Here is a 22,700-nt window from a genome sequence, read left to right as displayed (position 1 = left end):
GTATTTAGTGAATACTAAAGTATAAATTTCTTGTAAATGTTGCAGAAAGATCATTCATCTACATTGAATTAATAAAATCTTTATAAATCAATTTATTATACTTACAATATGTACTTGAGGTGCAAATTTAGGGAACTGACTTTTATGCTGTAAGGAGTATAATACTTATATGAAGCCCCAAGCATAAACATTGTCCAAAAAAATTGATTACTTGTCTGTCAGTCCAAATCAACTCTTGAGTTATTGTAATGTTTCAATAAAACTTTGTAAAAGTAACTGATCTTAATATGAAAACCTTTGGACTAAAAGACAGGATGTTGATAATCTTAACTGGTCCTGTAAAGTCCTTACATGTTTACAAATTACCAATCAGAAACAGCTTATTTCATATAATATGTTTTACATATAATCTGATCTTTAAACTACATAGTGTTTGTTTTCAATAGAGGGCTTGGCTAGGGGAAAAGATTTTACAATAACTAAACAGGATATTTCAAAACAATGATAACTAGGTGGAACTGTTTTAGTGAACTTTATCTATTGTCTCCACTTCATCTAAAGAAGCTACTTCAGTAAACATGGTATTGTTAAAGGAAACACATTTTAATACTGAAAAGGTTTTGACAAGACATAAAGGTTGCAATAAAATGTTTGTCATAATTTGGAAGACCATGCATAAGTGACCCTTTATTGGTGCTTTTGTTTATAAAGATACTTGTATGCAAATAGATATCACTGGAATCAGAATTTTCTCTAGTTTATAATGAAAAAAATTAAAGTGTAGTTTTGACACAGTCAAACAGTTCTGCCCAAATATTATTAAAAAAAAAAAAAAATCTCCTACCAACACTGAATACCTGATTCATGCATATTTCAAATAATCAAAACTGTGTCAACCTCAATGTTTTTATCTGGTCTTTAAAAAAGTTTCACTTCACAGAACATGTACATTTCCATGCTCCAGAAAAAGCTACAGTAGCTCTGGGAACAGTATATCTAACAAAAATGAATCTGATAGCCTTTTCAGTATAAAATTGATAAAATCTCTGACTATACGAGACTTTGCGAGATTTATGGATTTTGGTAGCGTCTGACTGAAAAACTATCGGAACTGCTCAATAAATTAACCACATAATTCTAATCGTAAATAAATACAAGTTTTGTCATAAAGTAGATATATTTTGTCATATAAAATGACAAAAATAAGTGTGATTTATTTGATTTGAAGTGTCTTTTAATGGTTGTGAATTTGGAAATGCAATCGGCACCATTTTTTATTACCCCGTTTGCATTTTGTACCCTTCTGTGATGAAATGAATGCGATTATAACAAATTTGAAGTGACTGATTACAAGTTCAATACATTGGCATCTCTTTAAAACTTAGTTTGAATGACATTTTATTGATATTATCAGAAATTATTAGGATAATAGCGAGTATGTTTTTAAAACATGTCCGTTTCTGTATCGTGTCTTTATTAACTATGACCTGACGATAAAATCGGCTACAATTAGGTAGTGTCAAGTCCCGTCAATATATATGTTCCTGAGTAGCTACAAAATAGTTTTCAATTTTCCATACAAAAACAAATAGTTTCCAGAGTTTCAACATATATTGTCATCAGGTTGTCAAAATGAAATGTGTATAAAAGATATTGGGATTAAAATATGTGAGATGTAGGGAGGCACTGAGATAATATTTTTCTGAAATTTGCATAAATGTAACTATCTTGGATCCTAATTGCTTACTTTTAACCTTTAATGTAGGATTTATATATATATAGCTACATGTATAGCAGGTGGTTTGAAAAGTTTTTAAAGCAAAGATTACCATTCTGAGAGAATATTGTTTGTGAAAAAATCAAAATCTATTTCAATAGTATCAGATTCCCCCTTTTTCTTACATGCTCCAGCATAAATGGTAAAAGGATTGATTTGGGTATATATACCATGGCCCTGAAAAACCTTCAACATCATCATAGTGGCAATTAAACTTCATTCAGGATTTTTGTTTTTTCTGGATTTTTTATAAACATCCGGATTAGTTCTAAAATTACACAACTTTTCTAACCAGTTGAAGCTATCTTGGCCCTTGTTCAAACAAAGTATTGTGCATAAAACTTTTCATAGAGACATGTTTAAACCATTGTAAACACATCAAACAAAGCATGTTTAGTGACTTTAATTTGTCTTTTAAAAATTGCTTCTTAAAACTATCAAAATTTTTAAAAATGTCCACTTTCCAAACTTTTTCCTCCCTCAGCTCATTGCTGATGACCTTTGTTTTGTTCCACTTGACCTCAACAGGAAGTTGTCTAAGTAACTATTTTTCCATAGTGGACTAAATAGCAATAAGGTGTATTAAAAGAGAGTCAGTGTGTGAAACCTTCGCTCGCCAACTCGCCAAAGGCGAGTAAAAAACGAATATGGCGAGCACTGATGCTTGGTACATGTAACTCGCCAATGTGGTGAGTGATATAAAATACTTCAACTTGCCAGAAAAAAAATTCTCTGGCCAGTTGAAGTATTTTGACAGTTGTCAGGCCTTATATTGTCAAAGGTTCATGAATTTTAGGTCTGTTATAAAACTAATTTCAATGTGCAGTGTTACTAAAAATGATATTCCTAGCTCCTAAACAGTTTATTTATGGCGATTGGCAAACTAAAACATTATTATGATGACCTTGACACTGTATGAATCAGCATGCTGAAACCTACTATACAATCCCCACCTCACGGATTTTAATTTCTTGACATGACTGAAATAAATGTATTATGCATACAGTTGAGTATCAGTGAATTACAAATAAAACATTTAATATTTATTTTACCTTCCTATATGGTCCATGTAAGTTTATCTTAAGCAAAATACAGGATGGACATTGTATTTGTTGACCAGATTTGAAAGCCATTTTTTATACTTTTCTGAAAGTTCAACACGTTCAATCTTGAGGCAAATTATGAAATAGTAATTTCAAAATGGAATAGTTTTTAAGGCTAAATAATTTAAACAAACAAAAGGAACTAGAAAAAAAGCAAAACCAGAAACTAAACATAAAAAGGCCTTTGGCGCAGAACAGTGTAATTATTCATGTTTTTTTTAAATAAAAAATGTGATAACTATAGTAGAAGAGGCTGCTCAATAACTCCAGCATTTGTACTAAGATTTTTCAATAATCATTGGAATTAGGAAGTCTGGTTATGACAAAAAAAACTTTTGACTTGTCAGTTGTGGTAAAAATGTATTTGAAACCCCTCTCCTAAGGTAATCACAAGATAAGTTGACTGCTCCCCTTATATAACTGAGACTACTATATGTAAATAGTAATTTAAATTGTCAAGTTACATGTACCAGTTATATATACATGATATAGATTAAAATGATGAACATAAGTACATGCATTTAGTAAGTCAAAATATTCCAAAAAATAATGACGTCTTCAAAGGTTATTTCAAATTTTTTCTGTGATGCCTTCTTACTACAAGACATCCTAATTATTTAAACTAAAGTCGAATACAAACTGACAATGCCATGGCAAAATATGAAAAAGGATGGAAAAGAATACAAACAGCACAAAAAACACAATAAAGAAAACTAAATACTGAGCAACACGAACCACACCAAACACCGGGGATGATCTCATGTGCTCTGGAAGGGTAAGCAGATCCTGCTTCTGTATTACATAATCTGGTGAACTGATCCTGCTCCAGTATAAATAAACTGATGAACAGACAGAACAGATAATTGCAAAATCGATTTGGCACATGCATTATATACCCATACCTGGGAAGATTTCTACAACCATTACGAACTATTCTTAGAACCATATGAGTTGCCATAAATATTTTCTTTCGCAAACGTAAATTAAAAAATGATGAAAGTTTCAATCAGCAAGGTCCAGTTAACTCCCTTTACAAGTTTCCGGGTTAGCTAAAACATGACTTCAGTGGCCCCGAGTCTGAACCCCGTTCGTATTTTTCTAAAGAAGTAGGCCTATGGCCACAAAGACATGAAAGGTATCGGGTCCGTTCGCGCCCAATACACGTTCGCACCCTACACGTTCGCACCCCACACGTTCGCCCCCTAGGTCCGTTCGCACCCTACACGTTCGCACCCTTATTTTAATTCAAATACCTGATAAATTTTTAGATGTTTTGTAAAATATTTTTATTTTCATAAATAAAAATTCGGGAATTTTTAAATGAAATATTGTTTTAAATTGATTTGATGATTAATTATTAAATGTTAATTATGTATGATTACTGCTAATTGGTATTTATACACAGCCTAATATGATGTTATTGTTGGGTGTTTAAAAATCATGATTGTTGTCATGGTTGTTTTAACTTGCTTTAAATGTAAATACTGCATGTATTTAGCTTGGTTTGAGTAAAACTTTGAAGATTTTAAATAAAAAACATGAAAGATAATTGTTTTTAACAGCTTGGCTCCTTTGATCTCATGTGTGTCAGAATCTCACTTTATTTAGAAACAATGAAAAAAATTATTTATATATATATATATAGATATAGATATATAGAGAGCAATACACTTACCTAAACATGATTAAAAATTATTCAACACAAAAATAAAATACTGGTCGTCAGAATCTCACTTTATTTAAAAACAATGAAAAAAAAATGTTTATAGCAATACATTTACCATGACACAAAAAAAACCTTGTCAGAATCTCACTTTATTTAGAAACAATGAAAAAATATATATTTATAGCAATACACTTACCAAAACTCGTTTACAAATTATTAAACACAAAACCAATAAGAATTGGGCGCGAACGTGTAGGGTGCGAACGGACTTTGGGTGCGAACGTGTAAGGTGCGAAAGTGAAAGGGGGGCGAACGTGCATGGGGGCGAACGTGATTGGGCGCGAACGGACCCGGATTCGACATGAAATTGGCCTTAAATCAAACTTTGTAATAATATATATAACCTATATAAACGATCATAAGTATGCAAATTTAGATAAAAAAACAAACACTTTTGTTGTCTGCTTTTCCTTTTTTGCCCCATTTTGACCAAAGTAGGATAAATTAGTAGTTTGTAGCCAAATTGTCTTTTTTTATGAATTTAGTGAGGCCGGTTCAATTTTTCTGCAATCTGAAAAACATTGGCCACATCCGTCAACCATCAAAATTTATGCAAAAGCTACTGAGTAAAAATTATGATTTCCTTCATTACAGTGCACAATTATAACGTCATATAATTACATCTTAATTGTTCTAATGTGCCAGAGCTTGTTGTATTTGTCAAATATTATTACTTATTATGTCATCAAATTTTTATTTTTTTTATTAAATTTGAAGTCAAATTTCACGGAATTTAAGTATGGGCCCTTCGTGAACCTACTTCTTTGTATTTCAAGGTCATTTTGAATATTCACGATGAGAATCGAGCTACAGTGTCTAGTTTGGGTTCCCAGTCTCTGTTTTATACAAGAAAATAACAAATATAACGTTCTGAATTTAAAGAACACTCATCAGTGTAATGTATTGCGCGTGAAATTTTTAAACATGTTGTTTTCAATTTTTTAATACCTTTCAAGAATTGAAACTATGACCTCATCGACATATGCTATTCAAATCTTCTTAAATTGGCGCCTTTTCAAAGTTGTAAAAGGACAAATAACAAAAATACCGAACTCAACAGGGAAATTCAAAAATGAAAGTCCTTTATATATAAAGTGGCAAAATCAAAAGCTCAATTTGAGCTTATGACAAACACCTTAAACGAATGGAAAACAACTGTCATATTCCTGTAAACCGTACCCGCTCCAGTTTTCGAAATGTTGAATTAATGCATGCAGTATATGGAAGAAGGAGAATCGAAAGAATAATAAAATCTTTTTTAATTTCTCTTTTCTTGTGAATCGTGTGGCATATTGATTATTATTGTTATTTTTTAGATGCGGTAATACTATGACCTAAGCTTTCCAATTTTGATTTTTTAGTTCCAGCAACGCCTTCATATTGAATATCTGTGTTACAGATGACCACGAACATGTTCGAATTGTCGTACCCATTCTCCGGTTCTCTTTTCCTCGAATGTGACCGCACCGAATGAGACTTAACATCGAATTTGTCATCACCATAAGCATCACGACGGATGTCACATGTGGAATAGAAAGATATGCTTACCGTGGCCTTTCTGGAGCACCTGGCATCACCCTGTTTGTTAGTGTGTGGTTCGTGGTGCTCAGTATTGAATTTGTTATGCAGTGTTTTGTAGACTAGTGTTTGTCTTTTCGTAATTTTTCGTTGTTGTACGTGATTTTCAAAAGACCCTTAGCATTCTTATGGGAACAAACTGTGTTCCTCTTCTGTCATGTACCTATTTTCATATGAGGCGAATTCGTAGTTCAGCCAGATCAATTTCCATGCATCTTGACAAACCTCTCTTAACGTATAAAATTACAGAACATGGTTGCTTTATTTAAACTTTAATATCACAGAATCTGTAAAAAAGCATTTAAGAGCTGGCAAGTTATTTTTGTTTTGATCAGGACATGTCTTAATTTAAATAACGAGAATTAATTTTAACCAGCAGTTTCATTCAAATATATTGCTTTAATGCCCAATGATTGGAAACAACTATTATTTCGTTATAAAGAATTGAAAAAGTCAAAAATGTTCATAGACAAGATCCCCCGCTCCAAGGAACAACGTTTAAAAAAGTGATCAAGGATTAATAAAGAGAGAAAAACAAGACAACATTTACAGATAGAAATGTATGTTTATAAGTAGGAAAAAATTCCCTTTGTCGATTAATAATCTTATAGTTATACGACTGCATGTGTATTTTTTTACGATGATGGATATCTACTATTAGCTAATTTATTTTTATTTTGCATACGAATGACCCAAATGTTGTACTGATGTATAGAAATATGTTCACCTAGATTTCTTGACAGTAAAGCCTATATGCCAGTGAAGAGGCGTTCTTCTGGCGTTGCGGAATGCAACGATACGTATCCTATACATATACACCTTTTCAGTGGCAGTCTTAAATTCAGTTTCCGCCTTTCATGTCGATCGACCCTTTTGTAGAACCTACTTATTGGATTTACTGTTAATATGTTCTCAATCTTTATAAACACGAGGATTGACTGGGGAATAGAAATATGGTCACACATGGACTCTTCCGCGTCCGACAGTAAAACCCATGCTTAATTATAATAATGGGCGTCCGTTTGGCTGTGTATTGATGTAAAAATACGCAGCAATGTCCGGTTGGAATTTCAAGGACGTTAAATCCGATGCCTCATTTAGGTAGGGTTAGTTCCAAAGCAGTTATAGACATCGAAATTTTTCAATAAAGTTCAACATTGCACTCTAAGATCGAAACGAAGTAAATTTGTTAATTTTGCGTCCTATATAAATATAATGGAAATTTTCAATGAAGCAAATCTACATATATATAACAAATTAATGATATAAGAAACGGTGATCGTACGTATTGCTGTTCTTCATCGGGACTTTACCTACAGATAAACAATAATCTTAGAACATTACAATAATGTATTTCAACAAAAAAAGGTTTGTAATCTTTTCACTTCGGACTGACATTCGTTCATTGATTTACATGATCATGCGTTGGTTTGCGGTAATCAGCTTTAGAGTGCATTTCTTTCTAACACAAACGATGCAAACGGCTAAGCGCGCACATGTTTTGATCATTTGTTTCTAACATACGTTTGCAAAGTTTACATAAACTTTGACAAACTATGCACTCGCTAAAAATGCGTCTACAGTTTGTCGTTCATCGTTTGTTAGTACAAACGCTACATTTGTTTCTAACTTCAACCTGATTAAACGATGTATTTGTTTCTACGTTTGCAAAAAGTCTGTTTACCAACAACATGTGCATGCATTATTGGAAGTTCAAACAGGGTCAGTAAACACTGATTTAACGATGTATTTGTTTCTACTTTTGTAGCGTTTAGAAAACAACAACAAACGCCACACAACGTTTACAAAATTTTGGTTTGAAAGAAATGCACTCCATATATGTCAGCGTGTTACAAACACTGTCGCCTACGTGTTTCGACAAATGGGATTTGATATAGATAACTATTCATATAATTTTACGGGAGTTGAATCAGTTGACAGCTAGAGTTGATAAAGTGTTTGTCGAATTGAAGCGTTTACTTGATTCTTGTGGTTTAGAAGAAGCGTCTCATATAAAGGCTGGAGTTTTGTAATAATATATGTAATACCAGTAAACTTTGGCTTCAAATTCCTGATAATAAACTGAATGTATTCTGCAAATTTTGCATACTTGGACAATTAAAAAATTCGCACAATTGCGCGATATTTAATGCTTGGTAGGAATATTAAATTTTATGGTAAGATGTGTTAGACCGGGGCGTATTTTTATGAGTAGGTTGCTTAACTGGCTAGGATCAGTTTTGCAGGTTATATTACGGTGTTTTGTTATATTCAAAAAGATATATGAGTCATATATTGTGGTGGGTTAGTTTTCTACCCAATAACAACGGAATCTCGATGTTGTTCGTAGAGGAATCATCAATGATCAAAACCGAATGCAGTATATTCTCTTCTAAGGCATGCCTGTCGGGTTACGATGGTTGGTTTCATGCCGGATTTTTTTCATCAGATTTTCCCAGATTTCACTTTAGATACTCATTTACGTTTTAACTTCTCGAATTATTATCAACAATTGTATGTTTAAAGCTATGGACGTATTACTTTAGAGGAAAGAGAATTCGTATTTTGTGATATGACGCTTTTACTGTAATTAACACAGATAAGTCCAGAAAAACGTGCATTTTTATAGTGTTGCCTGATGGAACTTTGCTAAATTGCTGCTGTACTAGCACGAATTTGATATTCGTGCTGTTCATTTTACAGGAAATGAAAATAGGTTACTTATTACTTATTCAGGTGGCATAACACAGATCAACACAGATGGTTTTACTGTTTTATTCTTTAAGGCGGTGTCGTGTTTATTGCAAGAGTTTAGTGTAGATGAACATTTGTTTAGATTTTCGAATAACTGGTAGACATATTGGTTAATTCTTATTATTTTATAGATATTTAAAGAACTTTAAATACTTTTTCAGAATAAAATTTTTAAAAGAGGACGTTTGAGTTTCTACTGTAAATGCATATGCGATAGGAACAACGCCTGAATAATTTGTTATAGTTCAATGGAGAGCCTTTGTACTTTTTTGCACTTATTTTTAAATGAATTTTAGACCCGCTAAGAAGGATACTTTTTGCTGTAATGCACAATTTTTCAGTCGGTCCTAGAGTAATATTATATTAATGGAGTGAGAATTGTGCAGTTGTTATAAGTTACTCATTAAAGGATTTTATCGAACTAAATTATATCAACTACGTTGAGCCTTACCAATTTTTCGCCAGATATACTATTAGAAATGATGAAATATTTTGATTAAGTCCTTCTGATGTGTATATTGTTGCCTGTTTTTGTTTGCTTTTTTCCTTATGTCTAGGAAATCTAATATAATTCCTGATTGTTGTTCCCAATCTTACAAGAATAACCAATTGACCAGAGGTAAAGTTCTTTGAAATTGTTGCAAAGGACATTGCTATAGTTGCTTTTGAGTGGAACTAGACTATTAAGAGCGATTCATATTTGTTTTGTTATGTTTTTTTTTATTTTTCAAGCGTTCTAATTTGTTAATTAAACTTTGTCATACCAGTTGTAAAATGATTTGGTGTATCAAATTTTTTTTTCAGAATAGAGCAATACTATTTCCCTTCCACGTGTCTTTATCTTTTCTTTCATCCTAGATTTCTTTGCGTTGTGCGGTTGCAGTCTATTTCTAATTGAAAATGTCATGGTTAAGGTCACTGCATACGGAAAAGCTGTCGGAGAATTAGAGTACGGGAAGACAATCATTCAATACCAGTACATTTCTGAAGATTTAAATAAAATAAAGGATTTTCTTTTAACAGAAAGTCTATGTATACACATGTTTTAGAGTAGAATTAAGCATAATTCAAGTATGTAAAGCATATTCAACCTTTTTGTGAAATTTGAAGTATCAAATGACTTAAAGCTTAGCTAGCTAGGCTACTCTTCCGTTAAAACAATTCAATCAAACTACCTACACAATTGATATCATAATCATGTATAAATTACATTCACTTATCATTTTATTATGGAATCATGGTAAGTCTTAAGAAAAAGGATGATGCCTTGCTTTTGAATAAGAAAACTGTCTTCGAACAGCTAATGCCAACTGTATATACAAGCAATGATCACATTATTATAGCATTATTGTCATTTTTGGACTTCTCCAGTCTCGTTGGAAGGTTCATTAAGGGATAGAGTCTGTTTAGCTGTTTCATACACAGTCACATTCGATAGGAAAAAGAAAATTCGATATCCGTTGAATTTTTTATCCTGCGATCAGAGAGTGCTAAGCATTTTTCTCTCTTTTTCAGTTGTCCCGTTCGACCCACCGCGTCTACGTAACCTACTAAATTTATGTTATCGTCCTAACGTTGTGGAAATATTTTATTCTAGAAGTAAGAAAACAAGTACAAGTTACTTCTTGTAAACTAAAGGGAATGGAAATCTGTTTATCATTTATTCGCCAGTCAGAAGATCTTGGTGTTATCCTAGTTAACAGTACGCCAGTACTTGTTTTTTTTAACCTTCAAAAACCTACCAGCAAGCGAACCCAAAATAAACTAAAACACAATTTCTTCTTACTGTAATGGTCACGTTATTTTGAGAATTGAGTTTTGATTGTTTCTGTTAAATTTATTCAATATTAATATATAGATATGGTACGATTTACAATTTGACAAATTGAGTAAACACCTGTTTAACGTTTAAAATTGCATGTTGCCCTCTGGATGTCCTTGGTTATTTTTTTTTATCGTCGGGATGCTGTCTTATATTCTCCGTTTATTCATAGTTTTAGCTCCGTTTGATGTACTTCAAAATCGGTTCATAAGAAATCATATCTCAAAAGGGTTATTGAGTATACATTAAGTGCTATTATCTTTTTCAAAGAATACTTTAAGAAATGTGTGCCAATATTTATTGCAAAACGTAAAAAAAAAACATAATATTTTTCATTGTTTAACTCTCCTGTTTTTCAACTGTATTCGACAACCAAACTAGAAGTCATATCGCATCTGAACTTGACGAAGTCGATATAGATTTGCATCTAATTTATTTTTCTTGTCTATAGGTAAGTACTAAATATGGGCTACATTATATTTGGTCCCAACATATACATATATATATATATAATCATTTAACCAAGGATTTAACAAAGGGTTAAATTTAACCACAGGATGAACAACAGAAAATAATCTAGGGTTAAATTTTAACCAAGGGTTATGATATTTAACCCTTGGTTAAAATTTAACCAAGTGATGAACAATCGGGTCCTGTCGTCATCTGTGAAACAGATATTCCATAACGGTCAACCAACTCGTGATGGCGTCCGTAAAATTTACGAATGGGATGAGGTCAACTTTACTACTTGTAACTCTTGGTTTAACAGCTTCATTATGAGAAGCAACCCTCTATCAAGGAAATCATGATAGGAAATACAAGCTCTGGAATATCAAGGCAACTGGGAGATAGAGAAAATAGAGAATAGAAACGGCCGCGGAATGTGTCAGAATGACAACAACCCAACCAAGTGCAGTCTCCAGAAAACAGCTCAAGGTCACCAGCGAGGCGCAGTGGCGGATCCAGAACTTTTCATAAGGGGGGGGGGGGGGGGGGGGTCCGCTGACTGACCTAAAGGGAGGCCGCTCCAGTCATGCTTCAGTGATTCCCTATATAACCAACTAATTTTTTCCCACGAAAGGGGGGCCGGGCCCCCAGGACCCCCTCCTGGATCCGCCTATGAGGCGGGCTTCAGCTAGCCCCTAAACAATAATGTATACTATTCCATGCTCGATTCTATAGTTGAGCGAAACTGACGCCACACTAAACCCCGAAACATACAAATGAACCAAAATTAAAAAAACACACAGGACTAACAAAGTCTAGAAAGTCCTGACTCGGGACAGGCGCAGAAATGCGGTGGAGTTAAAAACATGTTTTGTGAGATTGCAAACCTCCCCTTATACCTCTAGCCAATGTGGAAAAAAACAAACCCACAGCAATACGCACAGTAAAACTCAGTTTAAAAGAAGTCTGAGTCCGAAGCTTCGGCCTAGTAGTCCGATGTTAGAATAGGTAACAGAAGAAACTTAGCAAAATGACAATGATCACCTTAAAATGTTTTGAATTTTACTAGCTCTGTACTGAACGGAATTCACCACGTTTTTATATATTAAACTTCTGTTAACCTTGCTTCGGACCTCTGTTAAAATTTTAACCAAGGAATAGTTTTGTCTAAAAATACGATTCCCTGTTTATTACTAGATTGGAATGGTCACTAAATGTTTGATACAACATATTCTTCATTTTTAAGCCATTTGTAATCAAAAACTGAATATTACGTTTATAGTCCTTCCCCCTTTTTTGCATCGAGGTTTACGTAGACCTATCAGACATTTTCAAATCAAGATTTTCTTTACCCTGTCATCTTCTTTATTAATAAACAAATCGATGCAGCAAAATTAAACAAGTTTAAGTAAGATATTGTATTTATCCATAATCAAATAATTTACGACCAATGATGCTTCTTTTCAAACAAAAGGTGCTCTCTGTCACGTCCGCGTTGTTGTTGTTCTATTTAATGACCTTAGACGCTGAAAAGAAAGAAATCATATTTATTGACCGAACAGATTTTCTAGGACCGGAGAATAGTGTTCACTATTCTTATTTTGATAAAAATGAACACCCGCTAAAAATTTAACCAAGGGTTAAAAACAAGTTGAACAACGGAATTTTAACCCTTGGTTACGTAACCCTCAATTAAAAGATTTAACCCTGGGTTATATTTAACCGAGAGATGAACAACCAGATCCGGATGTTCCAATTGTCGAACGTAACCACAATCCCGTTCTCTTTTCCCCGAATGTGACCTACCGAATTATACTTAATATCACTGGGTTTGCACTTACACGAGCAACACGACGGGTGCCACAAAAGTCATGTGAATCTGGATCTGCATAAACCCTTTCGGAGCACCTGAGATCACCCCCGTTTGTTGTGGAGTTCGTGTCGCTCAGTCTTTAGTTTTCTATGTTGTGTTTTGTGTACTGTTGTTTGTCTTTTGATCTTCTATTTTGCCATGGCGTTGTCAGTTTATTTTCGACTTATGTGTTTAAATGTCACTTTGGCATTCAGGTACAAGATTGTGTTAAAGTTCATAATGTTCGCCAACTTTTACGAAATCATAACTGTTCGCCAAGTTCGCCAACTTTGTCACTGTTCGCCTACTTCGCCAACATTATTATCTATGTACTGTTAGCCAAGTTTGCCAAGTTTGCCAACAATATTATTTATGTACTGTTCGCCAAGTTCGATAACATTATTATATGTACTGTTCGCCAATTGCAAACATTACTATTTATGTACTGTTCGCCAACCTTATTATTCGTGTGCTGTTCGACAACTTCGAGAACATTAATTCTAGATTTATTTTTGTTAAACAATTTCATAAAAAAAAATCATATAAATTGTGAGAAACATGCCTATCGTAAATTTTCGCCTCTATTTTATTATTTAGATTTTCTGAAACTTTCATTCATTTTTTTAGAAATTACAAAATAATAATTCTTAGTTTTACTTATTTTGGGGATTGATCTAAGATTTACATTGTACAAAAATATATATATATAAGTTAAGTTTTAAGAAGGAGTGGGCTTCTTAAACACGGTAGCTGTGCATTATAAAGATTATAGCACAGTAAGAACAATGAGATTTTGTCTATGTCAAATATTAAATCTTTGTTTTGTGTGTAAACTATTGTATACTATGCATAAAAAGGACTAATTTCATGATAAATGGATATGTCAGATATAAATATTTTAATTGATTGCGGTTACTCTCGGTAATATCGGTTGTCACAAAATGAACCTAAATATGTAGTCTGTCAAAACTATCAAACAGCGATTATGTGAAAATTTTGAACAAAAACACGGCTGCCATTTGGTATATCGAGACAATTGATCGTTAAAGAATAAGTAAAGGTTGAATATTAAAAATAAATACGTTTTAGAATCTGTTCTTGTCACCTTCCAGCGCATTTTGCCCGGGGCAGTTGTTTTCAACTAAATCGTTAGAGTGTCAGATAGTACAGTAAAGTGTTATTGGGTTGGGTTTTTTCTGGAAAAAAATTAAACAATTTCAGAAAAAGTATTTTGTTATTTTTTAACGATAAAGAAATTTTTATTCATGGACTTGCGCCGTTATATTAACTTCACTTTACAAATGATTTAAGAAAAGTCATTGTTTAACTTTCAACGTTTAAAAAAATGCATTCTATCGACTGAGACCGATTTCGGGTGTTGAATTAGATGATAGTTTTATGTGATATATGTGATTCGAATTCTTTCTACAAAAACCAAAAAGGGCAAATTTTCAAACTCTCCTTAATTCCGAAATACATGATATTTACTTTTAAAGCAACAAAATTTTGTAAAATCCTATTGTCAGTTGTCAACTGAAAAGACGAAATGCATATATTCTAATTATTGCTTTGGTTGTTTTTCTGAAACTACTACTACTACGAGGTGTTTACCTATTTTGACTACCCATGAGGGTCTCGTCAGGTCGACTTTCTGAAACAGCTTTATATTTATGTGTATTTGTTATGCTTTAATTGTTACTATTGCTCATAATTCGTTTCTCTTCAGTGTATTGTGATATTGTTTTGTAATGATTCAAATACTTCAAATTGGGTCTTTATGTAAATAAAAACTTGAAACTTGCAATTAAGATCCCTCGGAACTTTATGATGGATTGCATAGCAGGTTGCAAACAAACGAAAGCTAAACACGGCCACTCAAGTTATTTAAGATGTTCGGTAAATTTTCGTCCCTAAGCGAGTATTATATCTCTTCTGTTCCACTGTAAAAAACTCAAGCAGGAAAAACTGACAAGTATGTCTCCATCATGAGATGAAGTACTTTAGCTTGCTTTAAGTATTTGCGCTGTTTTGGATCATGTATAGATATTCAGTTATCGAATTTGCTTCGGAAGTTGTATCAACCTAGTTGTGTTTTTTTGTTGTTGTTTGTAAGACCTGGGTTTTTGAACTGAGTATCTTTTTGGACTAATATATCTATTGTTTGCTTTTGTCTGTGTCTTTCATTATTCAAATGATCGAGACGAAACGAGATACACTAAGTGTGTAAGTCTCTGCACCAAGCTAAGAAACTCAAAAGTTATTGTCGTTGTTCATGTCTAAATATATGTGTCTATCTTTTTAAGTTTGGATTGTATATCCAAACAGTTGTTTCGAATTTTTTTCATTTTTTTGTTAAATCAAAATGAAAGTATTGCTTATATGATACATTTACAGTCTAATAACTTTGTTTCCAACTTAAATAGCATGCGTCATGCATTACATGTATAAGTACCTATATCATGTCAGAGCTATGACAGCCAATCAGCAATTGTTCAAATGATGAACCGCATTCGAAGACATTTTCCGGAAGGTATTGCCTGTACATATTGACATACTAGTATATATTTTGTAACATACTTTGTGGTTTAGTACATTTGTTTTCCCTAATTCTTATATATATATATATATATATATATATATATATATATATATCGATGTCATACTGAATGATTTACAAAGCTTGCAAGAAATGTAACAACAAACCTATGTTGAATCATTTAAATACTCTTTCAGCTATCACTATATTAAAATAGGATGTGGTATCGATTTTCAATGAGACAAACGACAATGATTTGATCATCTACATGTCACCGTACGGTCTTTAACAGTCACTCGCTTTGCAATAACTACCACATATGAAATACAAATCCTCAAAGATAAACACTTGTATTTCATAAAGATTATCAAAAGTGTGAAACTTTCCATCTAGTTCATTTTAGAAGGTGTGCAACATTTCGGTCCTTTCTCTAAATAATTCATAATATCTCGGTTTTGGACAATGTTATAGTATCCAGTTGCCAAAAGCCTGTATGCAGAAATACAATGCATTAGTTTATGGCTTATTTACTCTTAATCCTTTGAGTGCATGTGTACTGATTGATACTGTAATCCGAGAGAATAAGCTTTCAATAACTGTGAGTACTTTTTGATCTGTGCTGTGTGTCTTTTGACATTATGTTGGTTGTTTTGTGTTGTTGTTTTGTTGTTGTTTTTTGGGTTTTTTTTTGGAGTGAGCGGGGTGGATGCTTTGTGCCAATTCGAGTCAAGTCATTTCCAACTGATTGTTGCAATTTATTCTAATGTTACACCACTGTCCCAGGTTAGGGGTGGGTATTTTGTGCCCTCACAAACATTTTTAACCCCGTCGAACTCTATGTAGTTAGTTGTCGTCCGTAATATTGTTTTTTCGTCCATTGCTTTGTACATAAATCAGGACGATTTTTATCGTTTCAAATTTTTTTCCCATTTTTGTCATTTCGAGGCCTTTTATATCTTACTATATGTAGTATGGGTTTTGCTCAATGTTGAAGGCCGTTCCTAAAAATCAGCATAATTTACCTACTCTGTTTGATAGTTGCCTCATTGGCAATCATACCACATCTTATTATTTTATAGAAGACGGGATGCAAGAAAAACCAACGATTTGTTTTAGTTTTTTTAAGCTGTACATTACTGTTTCATTATATATAGAGTGAACCTAATATAATATCTTTTTTCGCCAATTGATCATTTAGATGAGTGAATATTTAGTAAATACACTAAGTCCTCTATTTCAAACAGATCCTTCTTTTCCAATAGTTAAAATGTCACTTATCGAAACTAACGAAGTCATAATGAATACCACCACCATCTTACACCCTCCAGTCTCTTCCCTAAAAATTCAAACCAAAAACAAAAATCTCGAATCTTGAACAGTTACCTGTTCAGTGGTTGTCTTACAGTTGCCTATGATTGCTTACATCCAATTCATTTGAACTTTGGTGCATTGTTGCCTCATTGGCAATCATACTACATCTCCTTATTTTTATATTACTTATATCTCAATATGTGTTGTTCTTGAGGGAATTTGATATTGGTGACAGATCTTTGATAGCTCTGTTAAATTTATAAAATCTTTACTTTATTATAAACCATATTCAATATTTTCTAATTTAAGATAGGTATATCTTTTTTTTCCTTTGAGACATTTCGCTGCAAACATTAACCCTGTTTGTCACAACATATCTTGCAACTTGAGTTCATTGAGTGCACAACAACATCCTCTTTTCTTGCATGGAAGATATTTCTTTTCTCAATTTTTACCTTTAGTAATATTAAGAAGTTTGCTATATGGTCACGGTGGCCGAACGGACCAAGCAGTTCAATTACAGTATCACTAGCTTGTCAACACTGAGGTTGTGAGTCGAATCCCGCACGTGGCAAGTGCACCGACTACGATATTAATTGACAAGGATTGCAAGTTTTCTGCCGAAGGTCCGGTGGTTCTCTCCGAACACCCCGGCTTCCTCCTCCACTAAAACTGGCCGCCACGATATAGCCAAGAATGCTGAAAGTGGCAATAATACACCAACAATCAATCAATCAATCAATAATAAGTATGGTAACAAATGTATATCTCATGTTTAATACAAATAAAAAAATTGAAATAACATATAAGCAATTTACAGAATAATGAATAGCATTATTGGCGAAAAAACTCTAGACTAAAAACGTGTATCTTGTGTAATGTTTTCTTCTTTTTTCTGTACTGGCATGACCCGATCGTTTGATGCAAAAACTTTTTTCTTTGGTAGCTCTGGTTCTGCACATGTTTCTTCTACAGGTGGCGGTGTTTTATGTTTATAATAGTTATAGCTAATACACAACATGACCAGAAACATCATAGCTAGGCCTACACCTACACAAACTCCCATAATTCTCGCTTTGTCTCGTTCACCGTCGACATCTGGTTGCTTATACTCTAAAATAATAAATAAGGAATATCAGCTGAACCAAGAGGGGATTGAATTATTTAAAAAAAAGAAAACGGCGTAAACTAAAAAAAAAGATTAATTCAAATATTGTTTTCCTTACAGTTTCCATTGTCAGATATTTTATCTTAAACTCGTTCTCGGTTAATCGACGTGTCACCCCAAAAAAAGGATATCACCCTCATAGCAGTCACGACAGTCGATTACCCCAAAAAAATCCTTTATAGACATTTTTTTGAATATGAGATTATTTGTTTTCAAAAAGAAAATTATCCCTCAGAGAATCTTTACAATAACAAAGAGTGTTTTTTACAGTTCTTGCCGTAAAAAACTTTGCCTCCAAGTGTCTTCAACATTGAAAGGTGTATGGTTTAATGTAAGTATAAGTGGATTATATGGCTTAAAACATATCCTCAATTTTGTTACATCTTCGGTAGCAATGACTTATAACTGGTTTCAATATAATTTGATACCTGTATGGTTTCCAGCGTTACAATCAGGTAACCAGATTAGCATCCACAAAACAGATAATGCATAATAACTCCAAGTGATATAATCCATTCCGCCTTTACTTGCTGATCTGAAATTATTACAAGATTTTTTTTTCAACAATTGCATTTATGAATAAAATTAAAATGAAACAAACAACCACAAATTCAGAGATTTTGGCGATATCGCGCCTTGTAAATACGGTTGTTATGTTGATTTGACTTTTGACATTATGTAGATTCACTTTTGTTTGGTTTAGTACAATATTATATTGTAAATTAGGGATGTCGTGTACTTTATTGGTTTGTGTTTTTATATGAATGAAAAAGAAGGAACTGTAGGGTATACATCGATGAAACAGCAACCTAACGACAAAAATAACAAAAATATTTCAACAATAGACATAGAATAGGTCAAGCTCTTAATCCACCCGAGTCTATAAATGTTGTGTATAAGTTGAACAGAAACTCATCAACACCTTAAAAAATCTATTAAGCTTTGACATAAGACGACCACTGACCACAAATTTGGTCAGCAAATTTAGATGCAGGAATGCAACTTACTAATAAGGATTTACATTCAAATGAACAAATTAATGTGACCTTAGGTTATTATCACTCATATTATTACAGAACTAGAATATCTTTACTTGATTTCAAATTTTTTAGCTTTGCGTATTAAAGGAAGGTAATTTAAGAAAAATATAATTCACAAAGGAATCTTCGGGAAATTTGACTTAGTAAGAATGAATGAAGATGATAAATATCGTTTGTATAACCATCCATCATGTTGATTTTCGTTTTATGTAGTATTACCAAAAACTGTTTTTCACAACAGTGAAGGGATAAATCTGCGATGAGAGTGCACGATTAGTCCACATCGGAATACCAAATGTTTGCCGGTATCATTTATTTCCAAAACGGTATAATGATTATCAAACAAAACGAGTGAATTCAATAATTTGTGTGTCAACTTTAAGTTTTTTGTAAGTTTTATTTCTAGAAATGAAAATTTAACAGCTGCAACAGATATATATATATATATATACAATTGGCGAAAGGCCATGGTTTTAATAGGAAAATTTCTCTTTGATGAGATTTGTGAGATGTAGTATATATATTAGAGAAATCATCATTATGGTTGTTAGTTCATATATTTATATGATAAAAATATCATATTATTGCATTATTCAATATAGGAAATATAAGGATATTTATTTTTACCACGAACATGCACTTATTTGAAGGGCTTTTCCGATTTGACCTTTGAGAGGTACATGTATGATCAAGGTCAAAAGTTTCTAAAGACAAATTCTAGATCAAATAAACTTGCAGAACAAAGTTAAGATCGGTCAAAATCAAATAATGGCCTGCTGGGACCGATGTAGACAGAACCTTTAAAATATGAGACATATGAAAAGTGGATTCAATTTAAATCATTAATTGATTTCATTTATTGGTATAGCTATGCCAGAACTATATCTCTTTCTAATTTATTAATAGGTAATACAAAACGAGAAGGCAAAAAGTACATTACATACTGCATATATGCACCAACGATAAATCACTGAGATTCGCAGACTATGGAAGCAGGTATTAATATCATATATCATACATCCATGCACAGACTGATATATTATGTGTTTAAGATTGCACATAGAAACTATATCAAAATATTACTTACCTTTGACAGAAAATCATATATATTTCAATAACAAAAAAAAGTGAACCTATTTACTTAAGGTCAGCCTCCGACAAAACAATACACTAATTTGTTTATCCTTGTTGAAATGTGTAACTTTACAGCAAAACCATTTGTCATTTGCGAGGCACTACAAAGGGATGTATAAAATTAACCAAATATTCAATGTATGTAATAACCTTTTTGTTCATTTTGGTTTGTATTTATTTTACGTTTGTCTTACAAAATACAGTATACAACACTTAATGATGAACAAAAGATTATAAAATTTATCTATTTCATTGGTTAGTTAAATTTTGTGGTATTTTAAATGTTTCGTTCGCAGTTAAGATGAAAGAAAGTAATTGGAGAAAATGGACTAATTTGTGCGGTAAATAAACATAGATGATATATTTTCCTTCGATAAGATGCAAGTGTTTGGTTACACTTTTTCGCTTACTATAATTTGATCTATCCATCCTTTACATGCCCCAATGTCACACATAGTAATCTCAGTGATCATATTAAGACAGATATACGCCTTAATTGTACCTTGTATATATAACATGCTTTATTTATATGTCACAAATGTCAACTTTATTGCTGCACCACAAATGTAAATTATGTGTGAACCTTTACAGAATAATTATAAAAAGTTCAAATCGTAATGTATATTTATATACGAGCGTAACTGTAAGTGCAATATAATTTGAAGTGTTTGAAAAGATGCGCCAAGGTTATCAGTTGTAAACACTATCATATATGGATATTACCGTGAGCGTTTAACCAATTCCCAGACCAGTTAAAAAATGTATACTTATATTTGAAAAAAATAACAAAAGATCTCCCCTCAGAAAAAAATAAAACAAGATATGAAAAACCTCAATAGATATTTACAACATTGCCTGCAGATATTTAGACCACTTGTTTATTCTTTCTAAATATCATAGATTTTTCTAAATATACCAATGAATGTATCGTTCTACACTTACTTGTACTCAATCCAACGTTTAAAAGTGATCGTTGTCTTAATTGTATTCGATCTTGATACTAGAATTTCTCCATTTAATCTGCAAACTAAAATGTATTACAAACTAGCCGACCTTTCCATTCACTTTGTTAATATTTCTTTCTGTTGGCTGCATGTTGGGTATACATTCCTCGCTTGTTTCCATTTATATATAATCTGTATCTGTGTTTGAAGTGACGTCTCCGATTCAGTAAACATAACATAACCATTGCAAAAAAAATAAATATCAGCAAGGATAGAGATATTATAAACTGTCAAATCCCTGCAAAAAATCATAAATATATGGACTTATTGTATAATTCCACTTGCAGGAATTTAATGAAAAGTGGTATTTTTAATACGATGTCTCTACCTTATGGTAATATTATTTTTATATATAAAGCAAACAACTTTTTAGAATTGTTGAATTTGCCGTTGGAAATACGAATAATCTGTGGAATAACTAGTGAGTTCAAATCAATGACCGAGGTAAAAATAAAGTAAATAGTTTGTTTACTACTAAAGGTTATTTCAGAACCGCTACTATGCATTCAAAAATATTATCTGTTAAAGTAATTTTAAAAACAACACTTTATAACTGAATTGCATGCGATTCTAGATTTACGTCCATCAGGAACGCTTAAAGACGGATATTTGAAAGCCGGGATATATAAGAACCGAAACTATTGTATTTGAAATATAAATGATTTTAGGGGTTTCTGATAGGGGCAGAAGGATTTTGAAAATGAGTAACTTAGCCTGGTAAGAACTGAAAATAAATACCTCGCACAAGACAAGATGTAAATGAATATTCTGCAACATAAAATGCAGAATAGTTGAGGATACAGTGTACAAAGAGAAAATAAATTGTACAGCGGCAAAGCCGCGGAAAAAATAAGCATGCGTATAGCAACAGATGAAAATAAATGGCCAATCCGGAAAAATCCTCTTGTCCTCTTATGTTTAGGTCTATTGCTACGAAAATGTAATATCATGAGAGTATATGGAATCACTGCTCATATTAAACTGCACCAAACACACATTTCGACATTTAATGACTCTTTAGTGAGCCTCGAAGCAAAAATATTTGAAATTCCAAAACCTAATACAAACATTGAAGGACTGAAAAAAACAACAACAAAAGGGCAAAAATATTCACGTCCTTTCACTGGGTACTATTTGTTATTCTTAAAAGTGATAGCATGTTTTTCCTTATGCTGAATGCTGTGATTTTTTTTCTGTGGATTGGACCTTTACTTTTCAAAAATAAACCATGTAGCTCATCTTTTACCAAATACAACAAAATAAAGAAAAAAAACTCGGAAAAATCTTAGGGAATTAACGAAAATTGATGGTTGAAAATATACTATCTGAAAAAAAAATCTTTTTGAAATTTTCAAAAGATAAGAGTGATTTGGTGAGGTAAATTAAGGTGTAATTTCCTCTTCTCGGAAGCATTCTGGTTAGATCCATACCGGTGTCCTTATGTTTAG

General features: G+C 32.5%; 1 protein-coding gene and 1 long non-coding RNA gene across 2 annotated transcripts in view; both read right to left on the bottom strand.

The window, feature by feature from the left end:
• The window catches only part of LOC127728303 (mitochondrial-processing peptidase subunit alpha-like), a 31,300-nt gene extending 27,381 nt beyond the window's left edge, over positions 1-3,919 (bottom strand). Inside the window, exon 1 of the mRNA XM_052235644.1 lies at positions 3,783-3,919. Coding sequence (XP_052091604.1) covers positions 3,783-3,838 — 56 coding nt within the window. The 5' untranslated portion in view covers positions 3,839-3,919. The remainder of the gene's footprint in view (positions 1-3,782) is intronic.
• Positions 3,920-17,669: 13,750 nt separating this feature from the next.
• LOC127728350 (uncharacterized) lies at positions 17,670-20,343 on the bottom strand. Its single transcript, XR_007994086.1, has 3 exons — positions 20,202-20,343; positions 18,503-18,609; positions 17,670-18,019 (listed from the first exon to the last, which is right to left on the bottom strand). It is a non-coding gene; the product is annotated as an uncharacterized LOC127728350 (long non-coding RNA).
• Positions 20,344-22,700: the final 2,357 nt, after the last annotated feature.

This window comes from Mytilus californianus, unplaced genomic scaffold (assembly GCF_021869535.1).
Source record: "Mytilus californianus isolate M0D057914Y unplaced genomic scaffold, xbMytCali1.0.p SCAF_2, whole genome shotgun sequence".
In the NCBI taxonomy this organism is placed as follows: Eukaryota; Metazoa; Mollusca; class Bivalvia; order Mytilida; family Mytilidae; genus Mytilus; species Mytilus californianus.
Note: the sequence above shows the minus strand (reverse complement) of the source record. Positions and strands in the feature narration are given on the sequence as shown.